The sequence below is a fragment of the Cornus florida genome, unplaced genomic scaffold (genome assembly GCF_030987335.1).
Source record: "Cornus florida cultivar Cherokee Brave unplaced genomic scaffold, ASM3098733v1 CherokeeBrave_3.0.0_Hap2_Chr09, whole genome shotgun sequence".
NCBI lineage: Eukaryota > Viridiplantae > Streptophyta > Magnoliopsida > Cornales > Cornaceae > Cornus > Cornus florida.
Window position 1 is genome coordinate 96,818,577 of NW_026775579.1, and position 20,833 is coordinate 96,839,409.

General features: G+C 36.6%; 1 protein-coding gene across 1 annotated transcript in view; it reads right to left on the reverse strand.

The window, feature by feature from the left end:
* LOC132275468 (suppressor of mec-8 and unc-52 protein homolog 1) overlaps positions 1–14,511 on the reverse strand; it is a 64,191-nt gene extending 49,680 nt beyond the window's left edge. The window contains exons 1-4 of the mRNA XM_059776972.1: positions 14,183–14,511; positions 13,005–13,215; positions 11,941–12,093; positions 9,424–9,472 (exon numbers count right to left, since the gene is read on the reverse strand). Of these exons, the coding sequence (XP_059632955.1) occupies positions 9,424–9,472; positions 11,941–12,093; positions 13,005–13,215; positions 14,183–14,211 (442 nt within the window). The 5' untranslated portion in view covers positions 14,212–14,511. The remainder of the gene's footprint in view (positions 1–9,423; positions 9,473–11,940; positions 12,094–13,004; positions 13,216–14,182) is intronic.
* Between the last annotated feature and the right edge of the window lie 6,322 nt (positions 14,512–20,833).

A 20,833-nucleotide genomic window follows, 5' to 3' on the forward strand; every position in this document is an offset into this window, starting at 1 on the left:
TTAATAGATTTTCATTCAGCGAATTATTTATTCTTTTTATTTTTTTTTGTACTTGGTGCTTGTTTAAATACTTTAATTGTTTTGATATCCCTTAATTTTGTGCGCGGACTTGATTAACCCGTGTTCCGAAATCAAGGAGTATCATAACAATCCACTTCCTCCATCTCTCACCAAAACCCATCATCTCCAACAGATAGAACAGGAAATTCCAGCAGACATGATCATAGGCTTTCTCAATATCCAGCTTGCACAGAACACCAGGAGTCCCACTACGAAGTCTAAAATCCACACATTCGCTAGCAATAAGAGCGGAATCCAGAATCTGTCTACCTCCAACGAAAGCATTCTGAGACTCAGAGATAACTCCATCCAGGACCTCCCTCAATCTAAAGGCAAGGACTTTTGCAATGATCTTGTAAATGCACCTAATCAGACTAATGGGTCTAAAATCCTTGATATTAGAGGCACCACCCTTTTTAGGAATAAGGGCAATAAAAGATGCGTTAAGCAATTTCTCAAATTGCCCCGTGGAATGGAACTCATGAAAAGTGCCCATAATCTTGTACCGAACCACCTCCCAGCTTTCCAACAAAAATCTCATCGTGAAACCATCAGGACCTGGGGCCGTATCACCATTGCAACTCTTTAAAGCTTTCAGCACTTCCTCCTCCGAAAAAGGATTTTCCAGCCCATCTCTCTCCAAGGCAGAAATAGAATCGAAGTGAAGACCATCTAAACGAGGTCTCCAACGAAGAGGCTCAGAATAAAGTCTTTGATAGAAAGAGACAATAGCACTTCGCACCTCCTCCTCTGAAGGCAAAACTGCACCATCCACACACATCCGCCCAATATGATTACTCCTCCTATTAGCATTAACAGTTCTGTGAAAAAACTTCGTATTTCAATCCCCCTCTTTGAGCCATAATGCCCGAGACTTCTGACGCCACGAGATTTCCTCCAAAAGAGCAATCTCCACACATTCTGCCTGGCAAGCTGCTCTTCTACTACGTTGAGATTCCGTAATAGCACCCTCCCCTTCCAATCTATCAATCTCCGCAATATCAGCCAAAGCCCTATTCTTCCTCCACACCAAGCTCCCAAACACCTCCTTATTCCACCTTTTAAGATTTGTTTTCAGGATTCGAAGCTTTCCTGCAAGAATATGGCTTGATGTACCCACCACCAGATTCTCCTCCCACCAAGAATGGACAAATTCCTGGAAGTTATCCGCACGAAGCCACATGTTCTCAAATCTGAAAGGAGTACTGCGAGATCTCAAACCTCCACAGTCCAAAACCAAGAGAATGTGATCCGACGTCACCCTAGCCAAAACTGCCTGAACAACATCCAGGAATTTCTCCTCCCATTCACCTGAAATCAAAAATCTATCAACGCCTACCATTCAACAAAGCGGTTGCCCCACAGACTTTTCACCACACGATCAGACATAGAATCAATCTTTGTTTCTTGAAGACACACCAAGTGCACCCCCCATTTCCTCACTGCCATCTTCACCACCCTTCGCTTGCCCGGATCGTTTAGACCGCGGACATTCCACGATAAAATTCGAAACTTCATAAGGAAACAATCATCCCCTTCACCCCCTACCCCTCCCTCCACCCTATCATAATTCACATTACAGCACAGATTTCTTAGCTCCCTTTCCCCTTTTCCCTAAGTCAGATTCTTCTTCTTCCTACTCCTCCTTCTGGAAAATTGAATCATCTCCCCTTCTCTCCCCTCTGCCGTGGCCTGAAGGATTGCTAAGGCCTGATCACGTTTTCCTTTGCCTGAGACACCCAACAGATCACTAGTAGCCCCAATGTTAGCCTTAACCCAATCCATTCCAGTGTCCTCACCTTCCTGCCTACACACCTTGCTGCCCATCTCCTCTGGATGAACTGCAGCCAAAGGGTCCACCACCCCCAAATTAGCAAAACCCTCCTCCCACAAAATCATATCCAGAGAACTCCCATGATCCATTCTGCTCCCCATCTGCCATACCTCCCTTGGCCTCCACAGCTTCATCAACAGAGATATCCAATCCTCTCTATAATCCAACACACCATTTTGTGTGACCGGGACCGGGTTACAATCTACAGTATGGTCATCGTTCGAATATCTGTGCTTCTGCAACTTCTTCACCAAAATAGAAGCTGATTCCTCGCTGAGGGAAATGCGGATATCTTTACCCACACAAACAGTCACCACATCAGGCACGGGATCCTTCAGACAAGCCACTGGATCACCCTTAAAAGAAGAACACACCCCTTCCGATCCACCCAAACGAAGTTTAGCCGACCTACCCATCTCCTCCCCTGAAGAATCATACCTAGAGGCTGAGGAAAATTCCAAACAAGTCTCAGCGATCCCTACAGAGTGTCGATCCACATCCCTGTCACCAGACAAGCAAACCGTCCCATCCCTTTCTGACGGCCCAACAATCCCAAACTCTGAGCCAACCGTAGAGATCAACCCTTCCACCAAGTCAGCCTCAACAATAGGTGAAAGCAAATGATGCCTCCCATCAACAATCTTACCCCCTTTACTATTCAACTCGCAAGAGGGAGTAGAAGCAAAGATAGAAGAAGATGCAGATTTCCGAGCATGAAAGGAACTCGACATACCTGGGCACGAATGAGAAACCTTACGGGCCACCCATTTCTGTTTGTCCTTCCTAGTCCATTTCTTACTGGGAACTATCAGCAAACTCCAAGATGTAACATCCTTCTTAATGGAGACACATTCGCCTTTCTCGTCATCACCCAAAAATCCAGATTGAAGAATCTCAAATCTGTTACCCAAGAGTCGATTCTGACAGCACGACCCATGCCGAAAGTTCTTTGAACAAGCCCCAGCCCCTTTTGACACCTTCAAACTCACCTTCACCCAATTCGCCTTCTCCTTCCTCGACCAAACACGTGAGGTCGAAACTCTCTGTGACGTAACCAAGTCAGGTTCTAGAATGCCATGGCTTTGACCTGCTTCTAAAGATGTGATGGGCTGCCCACTGTGGAAGGAAATTGAGAGATGGTTGTTTGAGCCCCATTTAACCAATCTTCCTTTATCCACTCTTGTCTTCACCTGAACCGGTCCAGAGGAAAAGAGAGACCCAGATTGCTTAGATCGTCCATCCCGCTTAATAGACTTAATGAACCGCCTCGGCCCAATGGATGACCCAGGCCCACCCCACGCATTAGAATCCTTCCCAGTGACTTTTGATCCCGCTGCATGAGTCCCACGTAATCTAGGCCCAACACCATCCGGCCTAAAAGAAGTTGAGTTTAAAAAATCAAGAGAAGCACGTGACTCGGCACAAGGAAGGGTAGCTGTCTTCCACTCATAACGGTTATCCTTTCTCCTCCAACCACGTGTCCCAGACGAAGCCTTCCCATTTCCACTTGCCTTAGGCGCGTGGCTGTTCACACGTCCCTGACCTTGGATCCGGTCACTCTGCACCTCCATCTGTTGGAAATCCGGCTTAGATCCATCCCCACCTCCATGACTGTAAACCGAACGAGAGATGTAAGCCAACGCCGCCGGTGAGCCTGAATCCCCTTTTCTGGAACATGTCCTAGTCAACGGAACCATTGTCGGATCAATCTCTTCAGATAGCGAAATTCTGAACGCCCATCTTCCATCCTCCACAACCACACTCGCCGGAATCACACCACCCCCAGCCACAGTGAGCACAATTCTTTTTGTATCACTCACTTCGAAAGCCTCCACATCTCTAAACCCGCCACACGCGTCACCAATGGTGACGAAGAGCTTCTGACACCAAAGGTGCAGCGACAGACCATACAGAATGACTCGCCGGAATTTGTGCCTCAATCTCAAACCGGAACACCCAACCCTATAGTACCAGGGATCAATAAGAAGTTGAGCCTCACCCCAAGATTTCTTGCCCCACCCCAAGATTTCTTGCCCCACCCCAAGATTTCTTGCCTCAATCCAGAACCTTATGGGCCTCCAACACCGACGGGAACCGGAACAACAGAAGTCCGTCCGGCAAAGAATTAACCCTAACTCCTCCCGAAATCAACCAAGTCTTCGTAGCCCAATCTTCAATGTTCTCCAAAGACCCCACCTCTCTATCAAATCTCCCAACCAGACAAGCCCTAAGAACATGTTCTCGAGAGGAAGTACTGCGATTGTCCACTCTAAACACATGATCCCTCGAGGAAGGAATCCGTTCCACCTCTCCTTTGAGATCCAGACGAGGTAAACGACCAACCTCCAAATAAGACTGCTTCTGACTCTCAAGCACTTTCATTAGCAGATCCACACAACAGTAAACCGAACACACAGAGCCAACAGAGAAAGGGGACTCAAAAAGAAAAATGACAGAGGATTTCACCGGAGTTAATGACTCCGGTGACTGGTCGGAGTAGTAGACTCCAGCCGCATATCTGCCACGACAAACTTTCTCCGTCGCTCTCAAACTCCTTCCAAAAACTTCTTTTTATATTATATATCCAGAATCCTATAGTGGCACGTCCTCGAATTGCCATTAAAGGATTCAGCATTCCCGATTGTCTATTGTTCAAGGAAAAATCTGTTCACAACTCTAGCAGTGGTCTTATTACTCATGAGAACGGGTATTGTCAAAAGTTGAAAAGGCTTGATGTCTCAAATAATTTCTTTTCTTTTGAGTTGCCGAGGGAGATTGGAAATCTGTCACAGTTGGTGTTCTTTTGGGATTGGACAAGTAAGGAGCAAGTTTATGAAACACCAAGGTCAAGTCGTCAATGATATAAAAATATTTTCATACTCATATATGACCCGTAGCTAATTAAACTTGAGGACAAGTTCTTTTAAAGAAGGGGAGCCTGATGTAGTACATAAATGAACCGGTATGAACAGTGCTGTGTTTCTAGTTTCTATTTTCATTGTTTTTATTTCCTAAGGGTCCGTTTGATTAGACAGAAATTTATGATGGAAAGTGAAATTGAAAGAAAGTGAAGTGAAAGAAAGGAAAATCAAGTTTCTTGCATGCATTTGGTTAGCAAGAAAAAATTTCAAGAAAGTTAGGGAAAATATTATTTTATTAGTTTGGATAGCATGAAAGGGAAAAGAAAATTATTTACTTACCAAAACTACCCTCATGATTTAAAATATTAAAAAATAAATTAATTTTGTGTTGGATGAATCATCTTTATACCCCATTATTTATATTAATTTTTAGCAATTAAATAGTAAAATAATGGATTAATAATAATAATTATTATTATTTATATTCATATTTAAATTAGACAAAGTAAGGAGGACTACATTTTAGTTGTCATATTCTTTTTATTTTCTGTTTTCAATAATAATTATTTATATTTATACGTAGAATATAATTCACTTATCATAACATATTCATGTTTTATCATAAAATAATGGATTATTAATTATTATTATTATTATTTATATTCATATTTAAATTAGAAAAACTAAGGACGACTACATTTTAGTTGCCAGATTTTTTTATTTTGTGTTTTCAATAATAATTATTTATATTTATATGTAGAATATAGTTCATTTATGATAACATACTCATATTTTATTGAATTATTAAATATATCTTTTTTTAAGCCCTCTCGAAGAAACATTAAATGGCAACTCTAGAATAAAAATTGTCATGCAAAAGTAACATATTTTATAATTCATGCATAATAATTTTATGGTTTATGCATAATTTATCAGTCCCCTTTCATATTTTTTATGAATATGAACCACTTCTATGCAAATTTTTCTGTGCAAAAATTACACAGTATAAAACATTATTCAGTCAAAGTTGTGTAGATAGTAAAAAATAAATATTATATTGATTTCCATTCATGTAAAATTGTTATGTCATATAAATAATATAATGACTCAAATTAATCTCTTCTCATATTTCTATTAAGATATTGATAAAAATTAAAAGTTATATTATTTAATATTCCACCTTCAACTCTTAATTTATTTCCAAAAATTTTAGGTAACAATGTATTGGATATAATCAAATTATGTGTCCCAATATATAATAATTGTTGGAATATTTTCTAAGTCTGAATTTAATAACCACTATATTTGTTATGTGAAAAAAAATGGAGAAACAACTAGGCATAATAGGAATTTTGGAAATAAAATGACAGTTTTGTGCGAGAAAGTTAACTTTCTTGTGTTTTTTGCAGGGAAATATTTTGGGAAAATTTATCGATGCGGGAATCTCACTTTCCCAAAAAATTTCCCTTTCCAAGTAACCAAACTCCTAAAAATTAAATTTCTTTTCCATTTCTTTTCCTTTCTACCTACTCCACGCTAACCAAACGAACCCTAATAATTTAGTTTCTGTTTTCGAAAAGTTTTTCCATTGTTTTAATTCCTAATAGTTTAGTATCTAAGAAAGTTTTCGTTCTTTTAATTTCTTATATAGTTTAGGGTTTGCTTAGGCCTATAAATACATGCTATTATAATAGTTTAGGGATCAATTATTACTTCTATCAATAACAATCGAGAGTTTCTCTCAACCTCTTCTCGTGAATTCGAGTGTTTAAAGAATACATTCATTGATCCGCTGCATCATATTCCCATTCCTATTGACCTTTGAAAGTGTTTAGGAGACGATGGGTATATCACTATTGTTAAATAAGACTGTAGTAACTAAGAAAATACCCTATGAACGGAGAAAGGATATTTTAGTACCTGTACATAAAAATAAGGGAGGTATTCAAAGTTGTACAAATTATCAAAAAATTAAATTAATAAGTCAAACTACAAACTTCGAGAGGGATTGATTGAGTAGCAACTAAGACTTGAAACAAAAAGTAGACTAATGAAAGAAGACTAATGAAAGATGTCAAGAGAATAAGAAAAGACTTAGATAAGATCCCCAAATTTATAATATGATGGGACATTAGAAAAGAAATAGTAACAAACAAATAAACAGACAGGATAAAGTACATATATGATGGATTGGTGTGGGAAAAAATCAAATGGAAACAATTACAATTCAACTATAGCCCAACCCAACATCAAGGATCAACAATATGTTAACATTTTGCCTATGGATGAACTGAAAAACTCATTCAAGATAAAGTTCCACGATATATGTTATTTATTGATATTTGTGTTTTAATTGATGAAACTGAAGTAGGGATAAGTACTAAAATAAAGATCAGAAGATAAATTAAAGAAACAAAAATGATTCAAAATAAGTAGGACTAGAAATAAATATATATAGAATGTAATTTAGTAGAATGAAAAACAAGAGTACATAAGCAATAAAATTTGAGAACTATGAGATATCAACAGGCAAATAGCTTTGTTCCTAGGTTCAATTATTCACAGTGAATGAGATATTGACAATTATTTAGATCATGTTCCTCATATAATTTTAGTGTAGGATGGGAATAATGGAGGAATTTTTCTACCATACAATGTAATGTATACCTCTACAGTTAAATGGTAAATTTTATAAAACGTTAATTTTTTTAATTATTTATAACCTTCCAACCACAATTATTTTAGAATATTATAAAATGTGTTTTAACATGAGTCGAGAAAACAAAGAAATACATGATTGAATGTGTTTTGACTAGAGTCAGGACCTTATAGCAGAATGAAAAAACAGATTTCATGTATCCAACCATAAATAGTTGGGATAAGGTTTTTTGAGTTAAGTTGTTGACCATAGTCTGATCACCATGCAAGTCAGAAATTACTCTTGACAAACAAGAAATTTTACCAGATTTCTTGTGAAGGTTGTACCCTTCAAGCACATTGAATGATATAGTGATGCAGATCACTTAAATTATGGGAATTAATTCTGCTTAATTTTTTTTTTTTTTTTTTTTTTTTTTTGATAAGTAATTCTGATTTAAATTAACGAGGCAAAGAAAGTAAAAGCAGAAGAATTGAGATCAAATACACAACAGGAATGCACTTATGCACTGTTAGCCATGCAAAGTGCGTAACCTCTTCAAAATTACATGAAAACAGCGGCAACCATTAAAAGATCACATCTTCTTAGTTCAATGTAGTATCCTACAAAAAAGGAACATGATCTCAGCCCTCAATTTGATTTCTTGCTTAGCTAAAATCAATTCCCTGAGAGAGAGAAAGAGAAGCCAAAAGGCCTAAAATTCATACTAACCCTATATACAACAATACTAGTATATATGGTACTACTCCACGAACTGTCCCAGTACTATTAGCTGTCCCAGTACTATTAGCGCTCACTAGAACAGTACTTCAAGCACAAAATATATTTATATATATATATAATATATGTGTGTGTGTGTACCTATATCAAATCATTCTAAGCACGGGTAAAGATCATCATCATCCTTGCCTTAATCCCATATAAATGGAGTCAGCCAATTGAATTCTCTTTTTCCATTCTTTTCTATTACACGCCGTCTCTTCTTTTCTAAGCACAGGTAAAGGTATTCGGGTCAATTTATTAAAAATTAAACACAATCTTGTTGGGAAGGGTGTATTAGAAGAACCATGATTGTCAACTAATTCTTTTTTTGCCTCTCCTCCATTCCTCTTCATCCTCTTCATATATTTTCTTTACATTATTTAAGCACAATCGTCCTTACCATAGAATCGTCTTTCATAGCTGTTACGACAAACCCAAGAACTAATCAAGAAACAGGACAGAAAAATACACACACAACACACAAAGAACACAAAGATTTAGCGTGGTTCGGCAAAGCCTACATCCATGGTGAAGATCCGGCAAAAGTTTTCACTATGCGAAAATCAGCTGATTATAAGTTTCAGCCTCAAACCCTAGCTCTCGCTCTCTCTCTCTCTTTTCTGTGATTTTCAGTATCTTTCAATAATCCACTCCAAACCCTATATGCCCTTATATATCGATTATCGGGCTACAAGAGAGTACTAAATGGGTCCACGACCCGCAAGCAAAAGCAGGTCAACTGGTCTCAATGCGACCTGCCACCAAATTCGGGCCACAACATCACAATAGCATATGTCCAGAAGCAGAGATATGTGAAGACGAGGCCTAAAGTCGGTGGATCACTTATCCACTGCCATTTTACAGTGATATGTGGATCAGTTGGACACCACTTTCTTCAGTTATCAAAGTGCTCCCCTCCCGGCACTCCAACATCTGCAGCAACAGATGTCAAACTAAAAACATTTGGAGGATGGTCCCAACTGTTCATTAGAGCAATTTGGAAGGAGAGCAATAATACAATTTGGACAAAAGCGCATGTTTCTAGGTTACAACTTTTCAAGTCACTTATCATACGCATCTTGGAATATAGAAGTAATAAATTGTGAGGTGCCAAGTTCTGATTATTATAGGACCTTTTACCAAATTAGTTATTACAGTTATTTAGTCCCAATCAAAAACTTTACTTTCAATCATAAAAATGTGTCAAGATTTTGATTTGTTAGCAGAGCAACAGGGGGGACACCAACCTTGGGCAATTTGTGCACGCCGTTTCTCTTTTGTTGAATCTTGATAGGCCTGCACATAAGGCACAGAACGGTGGTTTCAGCACAAGGCATAAACTCATTAAAGCAAAACCTATCTCTCATTCAAATTCGTGATAAATTAAAAGCAATTAGTTCCACAACAATCATTTTTTTAAATCTAAATCTAACCCTATTCTTGAGATATGGAATGTAGATTACAAGAGTCCTGCCCGTGCAATTACTATAGAAAGCAATGCAACCAAGTCCAAGAAGGAACCGTAACAACTAAAAACAATTAAAAAACTAAAAGAAAATGCCAAAAAAAAACAAAATTGAAAAGAGGGAGTGTATTTAAGTGCAGATTTTCTGTGTCAAGTACAAGGGGCAACTCAGGTGAGATAGTTTGATGAATGAAAAGGAGAAATAGATAATCAAGCTTCTTACATGCAAGAGTTCAATTCTTATTGTAAAAGCAATGACCATATGCAGTTAGGTAAGCATGCTACATGATGCAATAAAAAATAAAAATAAAAAATTGCTTTGTTGCATATTTGACGAAGCTGAAGCTTCAGATTTAACAACCCATATAAACATATATCCACTAAAAAGGAAACTGAATCTACTCATGAGGATAATGTATATAAAACTATAATAAAGCTGAATGTGAACTAAAGAAAATAAGTAATTCATCCGCCACGCCTTAAAGCTTTTCCTTGTGACAGTAAAGTATCCATCAACTGCACAACAATTCTAGCATCATGTGCTATAGTATACCCGACTTTAGACCATTAAATTGTGGTTGATTACTATTCATTGATTATTTCAGAATTTCACTAAATTCGCAGAGCTATTTCTCCAGCATGAGCGCAATTTAATTTTTTATTTCAAGGATAAATTACACTCACACCCCATGGGGTTTTCCTTTGTTACACACGGTTGGCGATAACATTGTACTCCACTGAGGTTCCACGCATGTTTACCCCCCCCCCCCCTCCCCTTCCGAGGAGCTTTAAATAGTCATTAGAACAATCAGAAAAAATTGATGTGATGGCCTTTTAAGAATCATAAAATTACAATGATAACATAATTAAATTGTTATACAATTCTCGGGCAACGACGAGAATTCAACCGCAGCAGATGATATATATGATAGAGACGAATAAAAATGTTCTTCCTCAAAAGTTGCCCCCAACTGGCAAATTTGAAGGGTTCACCGAAGTATTCAACCACAACAGGAGAAATATAATTCTCAGGCAACAGTGACAACTCCAAGCATGAGGTTCTAGAAACACGTAGTAAATTTGGCAAAGCCATATTCAGAGACAAGTGCAAAGAAGAAAATTGAGAACAATAAGTAAAAGTTGAGCTGAATTAGTAATCGAAGCCATTTTAAATGAAATAAAGTAAAACCAAACTTTGTGTATAGAAAAACGTTCAAAGATAACTACTACAAAGCTAAAAAGATGGAGAATTCAATTGGAAAAACGTTCTTTATTTATCATTTGGGAGGTTGATGGATGAAAAATAACCACTAATTTCTTCATTGAAGATTTCTCTTATAGATAACTTCTCTGTTTTCAAAGCCTTGAATTGTTAAATGATGATTTCACCACAATGTGCCTTGCACGATTTGCCAAGTTCTATCCCCATAAATACTACCATATTGCCGGCAATGAGACCCATATTGTCACCGCCCAAATCCATATTAATAAGGTCGTGGTCGATTCACTTGAACGGATGCTTCAAAAGGACACAGCCATCATTGTAATTGTCCTTGACACCAAAACCATAGACAATAGAGAATAATCGAGGGAAAATTTTGCAATCACATAATGCACCGAAGATTTTTTAGTTATTTCACTTGTAAGATTTTTTGGTTAAAAATGCATTATAAAATAAGGGACAAATATGCATTTCATATATTTTTCTGTTTTTTTCGTGAGCTAACTTCAGTAGGTGTGAGTATAATTTACCCCTTTTAAACTTCAATAAACTAATTTACTTTTGGATCCATTCAAGCATCACTGGATATTAAAGAATCACAACCTCCCCTCTGTGAGGAGGAAAGAAGAAACTTTATTTTATATTTCAAAAAAGCCTAAGTTTTTAGATTTTTCCCCAGGCTAGATCTAAATGGGAAAAGAGCCAATGTAAGAAACTAATACACAAATTCTTTGCACAGAATAAGAAAACAAACAAACTCTTACTCTTACGCATGTGATCCTTCAATAATAATTGATGGCACAAACATTTTTTTTTTTTTGATAAGTAAAAATTTTATAAAAAAACGCTCAGAAGGGGAGCGGAACCCAAGCAAATACAAAAGACCACAAAGGCCTCAAGCCTTCAAAGAGGCTAAAAAATCAACTACTTCCTCCAAAGAACAATGATCTCTTCCTCCAAAGAACAATAATTGAGGCTTTGTCGATTTCGGTGCTTAAATTCTCGATTGAGGGCACAAACATGGTAAAGAAACAAGCAAAGATTAGAAACAGTTATGCTAAAAGCAAGCATTCAAACCTCATGTGGATCAAAATAAGTCCGAACTAGGAGATGCTCAAGTCGTAAATATCTTTCAGGTTGCTCCTGCTTCATGATGCCCATTGCCTGTGTCTGCCTCAAAATTGCACGAGCAGTATCCAACTCCCGAAGTTCAATCATTTCTAAAACAATCTACAAAACAAAAAGAGAACAAATACAGACATAAATACATTTCTAAGTGCAAATGCAACATACAGCAATACACGTCATCTATTTACTTCATACACACTAAACAAAGAGAACCGTGCATTATCATTTGAGATTAGGCAATCATCATTTATGTTCATATAAATTGTGATTTCTTTTTTTACTCAACGCTGCTAAGAATTTTTCTACATATTTTTAAGGCCTGTGCCTAATTCTTGCTTCGTCTTCTTAAAAAACATTGGAATGGAGTAATCAGAATTAAAAAACATCTATCTTTTCTATTTATTAGTTTATTTTGTTACGTGAGGATTGCATTTGGGCTTGTTTGGTTTCAGAAACTTGTTTGATTGCAGTTTTCTGGAAATTATTTTTTAAAATCTCAATTAAAGAACTTGTTTTAGAAAACTATCTTTTATATTTCCTATTTTTTGAGTTGTTCTTAATATTTGTTTTCAAAAAACTGAACCAAAAAGTTCTTGTCACACCTGTGATGACTAACTGACTTTTTGATGCTTTAATTATCATCCTTATTGACCTTTCTCCATATGGATATGTCACTGTAGCAATGCCCTCCTCAGCAAAATCAATGTTTGTTCTGACGCACATCCCATTCTAATTGCCAAACCATCCTAGGAGCCTAAATTCAAGATTCTCGACACAAACAGTTTCTTTACTAGCACCAAGAAAAGGCATACTAAACAAAACTTTGTTGTACTTTTTACCATTGAGTAACATACATATATCAATAACATGGAAATCATATTATCGTTTTAGTGAAATAATAATATTAAGACGAATAAGCTTATAAATCATACAGTTCCAAAACAAAAAACAAAATGAATATTATTAAGTAACAAGAGGAGAAGGCCTTTTTCAGACAACCACGTATCAAATACCTGCTCATACAAATCCTCTAGTTTCTTCCTTGGAAGCTTAAGTTGTGCTACTTGAGGCAGTATGGCATCCCACCTTCCACTATTAATATCAGCAACAAATGTTTCAAGGCTGTCTACTGTATTGAGTGAAACTTGGCACTCACTCTGTAATGTCTGGAAAGTTTGTTGCAAAGAATTTTCTTTGCAAAACTGAAGAACGATCTTAATCACGCTGAAAAATGAATTAAACTACATTAGATTTCTTGTTATCACAAACAAAATCTGTTACAAAGGGGGAAAGGTAGCTTTAAGAAAAATAATTCATGCTATTTGAGACAAAATTATAAATAATTAACTAATAATATGGTTGACCATGTGAAACAAAGACCAATAATCATACTAGTGAAAAAATAAATTGAAGTTATCAGTGCTAGTGGAAAAGAAAAAGTATAACAACCTGGGATGAGATAGTAAGGAAATATATAATGGCATTTTTCAACTGAATTATGAAACAAGGAAAAGGAACACGGCTGACTTCAAATAGTTGGGACAATGCATTGTTGAGTTCAACGATTTTTTTGTAAACAAGAAATAAATTTGGGGGGAGGGAGGGGGGAATTAAAACAAAAAAGGAAAAAGAGCCCTAGTAAAATTTAAGTACCATGATGCCATGGAATCAGTGCTATCCAGTTTACTTTTCAAAAGCTATGCAACCAAACAAGCTATGAGAAGACAGTGACTATCAAATTCTTTTCTTTCCATATATCTCACCACTAATTCAGTTCAGAAAAAAGCTTTGTTGAGTTATGTAGGAAACAACATTAAATTTGTTAAAATCCAGATGTACGATTAGGTTAGAACCTGAGAAAACAAAAGCTTCTAATACAAGGAGTTGGCATGGTTAGATTTTTTTTTTTTTGTGTGTGTGTGTGTGTGTGTGTGTGTGTGTGTGGGTGTGAACCAAACAGCAGAAAAATATTAAATTCATGTTCTTTCTTTTCGTTTCCCTTTTTCCCCAGCTTGCTGCATAACCATATTCGCATAGGAAGCAAAATATAAGAACATATGTTTTTTGATAAGTAAAAACATACAAAATACAGGAAGATATGTAATCGATGCAATTGCGTTATTCTGGGAGATAAAACACTAATATATATATATATATAAAAAGTGAATAAAAGTGGTGGAAGATATCTTACTCTCTAGCTTCGATTTCTAGGGTAGACATCGTCCGCAACGCTCCTGAATACTACGAAGCAAACTTAGAATGCTAATCTCCGATTGAACGAGCAATGCTAATGCTTCCCTTCCTGTTACGATTCACTCACTCCGTATGCCAATTCAGAGATAGATAACGGTACGGTTGAATGAATAAATGGGAGTTTAGGGTTTTTCTTTTCGCGCAGCGGTTTAATTGTAAATCAGGCTTATTAACAAAACTAAATAAAGGGAGCTTACATATTGGCGCTCCATTATAATCCAAACCGCGCTCCACTTTTTCTCAATCCTAAATTGAAATTATATTACGACTCTCACCCCACACCAAGTTTATGTTTTACTCCATCCGTGTTTAAAAATTAAAGTTTTTAAGGGAACAATGTCTTATAAAATTACCTGTATCAATTTGTCATATGTGTAGTTCTCAAATTTAAAATTTTTTAAAAATATAAAAGACAATGACGTCTAAAAATGAAATAATAAATTATTAATATGAGACAAATATAGTATAATTTTAATTTTTTTTTTTTTTTTTTTACAGAAAATTTCATAATTGTCGTGTTAGATTCATGAGGCCAAAAGCTAGTTTCTTGAACTTCTCCCACTCGGAAAAAAAATAATTAAAAAAAAAAAAAAAAAACTTCTCCCACCTTCCCATCACATCCTCTCTCTTCCCTTCTTTCACTCCAAAAATGAAATATCTCACTAATGATACTTCTCTCTCCAAAAATTAAAAGTGATACTGTGTTTGAGTCAGATGAGGTTGTTGAACTTGTTAAGACGACTACTATTTGAAGAAATCTAAAAAATTTATGAGTATTGAAGAAATCTCAAAAAATGTTTGAATCAATCAATGTTCACTATAATGGTAATATGTTGATTTGCAAATATTTTTTCTTTTTAATGAAACTATAAATATTTATTTTAGAATGAATTTTACTCATTGGGATATCATGATGAGAATAACAGACTTCGTGTATGAGGAAGATGTGTTATCCTTAAATAAAAATAGAAAAGTTTGGGATTCTGATTAAGATAATAAAGGTATCTGATTAGAAGAAGCATACTTGAATTAGAAGCAAACTCTATATCACATATAATTATATAAACTTTGTTGTATAGAAAAGCTTATTAATAGAAACTTTAAAATTTTACTCAAATAGAAACTTTGACGTATAGAAAAGATTATTTACTTTTAGAATGAGACAAAATAGAATTTACGAAATAGAAAATAAAAAAAAAAAAAGTTGGAAAAAAATTCAGTGTTTTGTTGTTAATGCTACAATTTTTGACCTGAGAAGATAACATGGGAGAAAACATTGATAAAGTATAATTATAAGAAAGTGAAAAAAAGAGTTTTACATAAAAAATTAATTAAAAGAAAAAACAAACGTTATATACTCTCTACGTTGCAAGGGGAGACTTATTCCACATCGAATCCGGATAGGAAGTAACATGTGTATAAGTAAATGGGTATGCTCCATTACCTAACAACTCGAGGTTTTTTTAGTAAATGGGTAATCGTTCACCCGTTAGAATCGGTATCAGAGTCAAACCCGGTCCTCGTCATTTTTATCAAACAAACAAACATAAATTTGACAATTTTCTTGCAAACACGTGTTATCTTGATTTTTATAAACTCTGTCAGATACTCCCAAAATAAACTTCCATACTGGCATCTTTTGTGAACTACTCTGACTCGAGTCAAGTTGAGCTTAATTCGTATTTATTTATTTGCTAAACATGCAGAGCTCAAACAAATAATTGGACTCAATTATTAAATGAGCCGAACTCAAACGTGACTTTTGTCTGCTCATTTGTTCGTAAACACGTTCGTGAATAAAACCCGTTTTGAGTTTGTGAACACATCTATATCCATGTGTGAATGTCTATATATGTAGACCTGTATAATTTTCATATTTTTTTGTTATAATAGGTAATTTAACAATTTATAAACCCAAACTCAATAATCTAAACCGGCCCGTTTGTTAATATAGGGGGTATTGTCTTTTGGTAATATAAAACTAGTCAAATTTATTTATTTAAAAAATAAAAATAAATAAAAACTAGCCCAACGCAATGTGATGTCAAATTATGTCTATTAAATTCTCATTACACACCTAAACAAAGACACAATCAAACCACAAACCACTCCCCCTCTAATAATCCCTTATCCAGCACCAAAACCCATACACCAGCCTCCCCCTTTTGTAGCAGAAAACTAAGTTTTTCCCAAAATAACTCCCCAGCTATATCACGTAACCTTATAACCACACAATCAACCATGCCAAAAAAAATACTGCCCTACATCACCACTGTCGCAAGCAAGATACACACCAACAACCCACCCCCAGTACAACAAATACAGCAGGAAATTACACCAGACAACCTCAGTTTTTAGCCCAAGCTATGAAAAGATACTCATACCAGCTTTTATATCATCTGCAACTATTATCCCAAGAGCAAACACAAATGAAGACAGAGTTGATTCCTTACTTTCCGAGCTAGAAAGCTCTCACCAACTTGGCTCTCAAGGAATTCAGTCATTAAGAGTGTTGAAGAAAGCTGCAAGGAAGAAGGAGAGTCCCTGCACTGAAACTGATTTGATGTCTCACAGACATCCTGGAGGTCATTTCTCACCTCCTTTTAAATGATTAGTCTCTTAACTTGGAACATTAGGGGGTTAAACCAACCCCTTAAAAGACTAATCTCTGACAATAAAATTGACATGGTCTCAATTGTGGAGACCAAAGTGTCTCCAACAAACATTGCTTCCATTCACAATTATGTGGCTCCATCATGGAACATGGTACATAATTACGAATTCTCTGACTTAGGAAGAATTTGGGTGTTATGGAACCCAATATCACGAACCTCTTTGTCATCAACACAACCTCACGAGCTATCCACTGCTCAATTTCAATCTTAGGGCACAATGTTAATTTATTTGCCTCATTTGTTTATGTTGCCAACAATGCAACTGATAGGCAATTTTTGTGGGATTCTGTAATTTACCATGCTAACATATTCTCACACTTTCCATGGTTACTTATGGGTGATTTCAATGTTTTTCTTAACATTGGGGAAACACATGGAGGATCAATGAGGTAGAGTAGTGCCATGACAGAATTCAGTGAATGTCTGTAAGAAGCTGAATTGTAATAACTCAAATTCTGTGGGATTTTGTATTCTTGGAGCAACAAAAGCACAGGGAATGCCTGCATTGCTAAGAAACTGGATTGAACTTTGGTTAACCTAGGGTGGACAGGAAATTTCCCCTTATCAGAATGTACTTTCCTACCTCCTAACATTTCAGATCACAGCCCAATTCTTGTAACATTAGACCTCAACACTCCAATAAGATGTGTTCCATTCAGATTCTTTAACACGTAGTCCTCTCACCCCAAATTCCACTCCTCAGTTCATGAAGCTTGGTCTACATTTATCAGATGAACAACCATGTTCCAGGTGGTCCAGAAGTTAAAACTGCTGAATAAGGTGCTAAGAACAAATTACAAGAAGGATTCTTCAGATGTTGATGCCAAACTGTAAGCTGTAAAGTTGGAACTTGATACCTGCCAAATTGATCTGGATAATACCACTGGGGATCACAAGCTCAGGCAGCTAGAGAGAGCACTTACTACTAAATATTTAAGATTGGCTAATGTTCAGAAGGACCACTTGAGACAAAAGTTAAGGATGACATGGTTAAGATTGGGGGACTGCAACTCCAATTTATTCCATAAATCTGTTTGCTCAAGAACAAACAAGAATAAAATACTTTCGCTTTCCACTAATTCAGGTAATATTCTACATGACAATGAAGCTATCAAGCTAGAGGTGGTGACTCACTTCAAGAACCTGCTTGGAATAACACCTTTATGCACTCACCATAGTAGTGACCTTACATCATTCATCACAATGCAGTTGCCTTCAGATCTCCATCATTACCTTGATGAACCCCCATCGCACTTTGAAATACAAAGTTGTATGCTGAAGCTTAACACAAATAAAACACCAGGCCCAGATGGTTACAATGCATTATTCTTCCATAAAGCTTGGGATGCAATAGGAAGATCAGTAATCCTTGCCATATCAGAGTTATTTAGAAATAGGAAGCTTTTGGTTGAAGCAAATCATACCTACATTTGCCTAGTCCCAAAATGCAAAAATCCATCTTCCCTTCATGATTATAGGCCAATTCCCTATGTTAATACCATTTACAAGTGCATTGCTAAATTACTGGCACAAAAGTTGCAAAGAACATTACCACAGATCATTGATCCATCACAAGCTGCCTTTATCCATGGGAGAAAAATCACAGACCCAATCTTAGTCACTCGTGAGCTTCTAAAGGGCTATCATAAATATTCCAGGCCAGCTAGATGTGCCATCAAGATTGACTTAAAGAAAGCCTTTGATTCCATGAAATGGGTTTCATCCTCATTTCCCTCAAATTGCACAACTGGCCTCAAAAGTTCATCTCCCTTATACAAGCATGCATGACATCCTCTATTTTCACTGTTGCACTCAATGGAGAGTTCTAAGGGTTCTTCAAAGGGAGAAGAGGGCTGAGACAAGGGGACCCCCTCTCACCATTCCTCTTTGTCATAGCTATGGATGCACTCTCATCTATTATCAAGAATTATGTGGGCAGAGTTCACAGTTTCAAGTTTCACTGGAGATGCAATGATAAAAAAAATCACCTACCTCTCTTATGCAGATGATTTGTTCTTGTTTTACCATGGAGACATCTCCTCAGTCTCGGTACTTAAATGTGCAGTTGATCATTTTAGCTCTATGTCTGGACTTGAGATTAATCTCAACAAAAGTTCAGTCTTATTTTCAGGAGTTGAATAACACACACAACAGGCCATCATTTCACTACTTGGCATTGATGCAGCTGAGCTCCCAGTGAAATATATTGGTGTGCCACTCATTACTACTTGCTTGAAAGTCTCACATTGCAGCCAACTCATCAACAACATTATACACAGAATTACACACTGGTCATCAAGGTCCATTTCTTATGCTGGCAGGCTATAGTTGATCAAATCAGTGTTAGTTTCAACCCAAATATACTGGAGTAACATCTCCATACTTCCAAAAGTGGTGATTGATGAGCTAAATATAATTTTCAGGTCATTCATTTGGTCTAGGGCTGAGATGAAATCTACTTGCTCCAAAATAGCCTAGCACAAGGTGTGCAGACCTAAGGAAGGTGGCGGGCTAGGCATCCCTGACTTGGAGCAAATAAAGTAGGGATTATGAGGTTCATTTGGGACCTACAGTGTGGTGATATGGATAGAATTTGGACCAATTGGTGTCATATACACCTCATCAAATCTATAAACTTTTGGACACTAAAATTTCCACACTCTTGCACTTGGAGTTGGAGGAAAATATTGCAGCTAAGGCACCCAACAAGATTATTAATTAAGCATAAGGTTGGGAATTGAGCTAATACCTCATTTTGGTGGGATAATTAGGCTCCTAGAGGTCCATTTTGCACCAGATTTTCCACATATATACTAACTGCTGCAACCTCCATGTCCTGCTATCAATGACAAGAAGATCTGGATTGCATCAACCACTGGACACTACTGTTTCAGACAAACTGCAGCCCTCTCAGCAGGTCAATTTTGCAAGGTTCCATGGTATAACCTGGTATGGAAATCCCAATTATACTACGCATGAAATTTAATTTGTGGCTAGCAGTTCGGTGTATATTGCCTACTCTTGACAGCAAATCCATGACCAAGCACCAAAATGTGTGTACACTTTGCTCTAATTCTCCGGAATCACATGACTACCTCTTATTTAGCTGCCCCTTCATTTCACTAATATGGAGCTATATTAAGGACAAATGCCACTTCTCAACTGCAATTACAAACTAGAGCAACTTGGTTATGCTCACCAGCCACATGTGGATGTCCAACTCACCACAAAACATGGTTAGGAAAATTTGCCCATCCTCTGTGGTTTACCACACTTGGGAAGAACGAAATAACAGAATTTTCAAGAAAAAGAATTGTTCACGGAGAGTGGTCCACACCAAGATTAACTCCTCTATCACTTCAATTCTCTGACTTGGTTTCCTTAGAGATTCAGCTGCTTTGAGGAGAATTATACTTGAATGGAATCTTCCTTCATCATGCTGTAAACCCCCTCCTCGTCTGCCGGATTAACAAGCTGCGAAGTTGCATTGCTTAATTTGGATATCGGATTATGGTTTTGATGAGCTCAACTAATGGTTATTGTTCCTCATCTATGTTATTTGGCTGGGTTTGTGCCCTATGTTTTCCTTTTGGGCATTTTTGGCGTAGTGGGCTTTTACTTAAAGTCATGTATTGGGCTAAGGCCCCAACTTTGTACATATTTATCTCTATACATATCAGTTGCTTTATTCTCCTGAAAAAAAAAAAAAAAAAAATTCTGTCCATTTTTAGATACCGAAATATGGTTTTGATGAGCTCAACTAACGATTATTAACAATTATTATTCCTCATGTGTGTTATTTGGCTGGGTTTGTGCTCTATGTTTGCTTTTTGGGCATTTTTGGCGAGTGGACTTTTACTTAAAGTCATGTATTGGGCTAAGGCCCAACTTTGTACATATTTACCTTTATATGT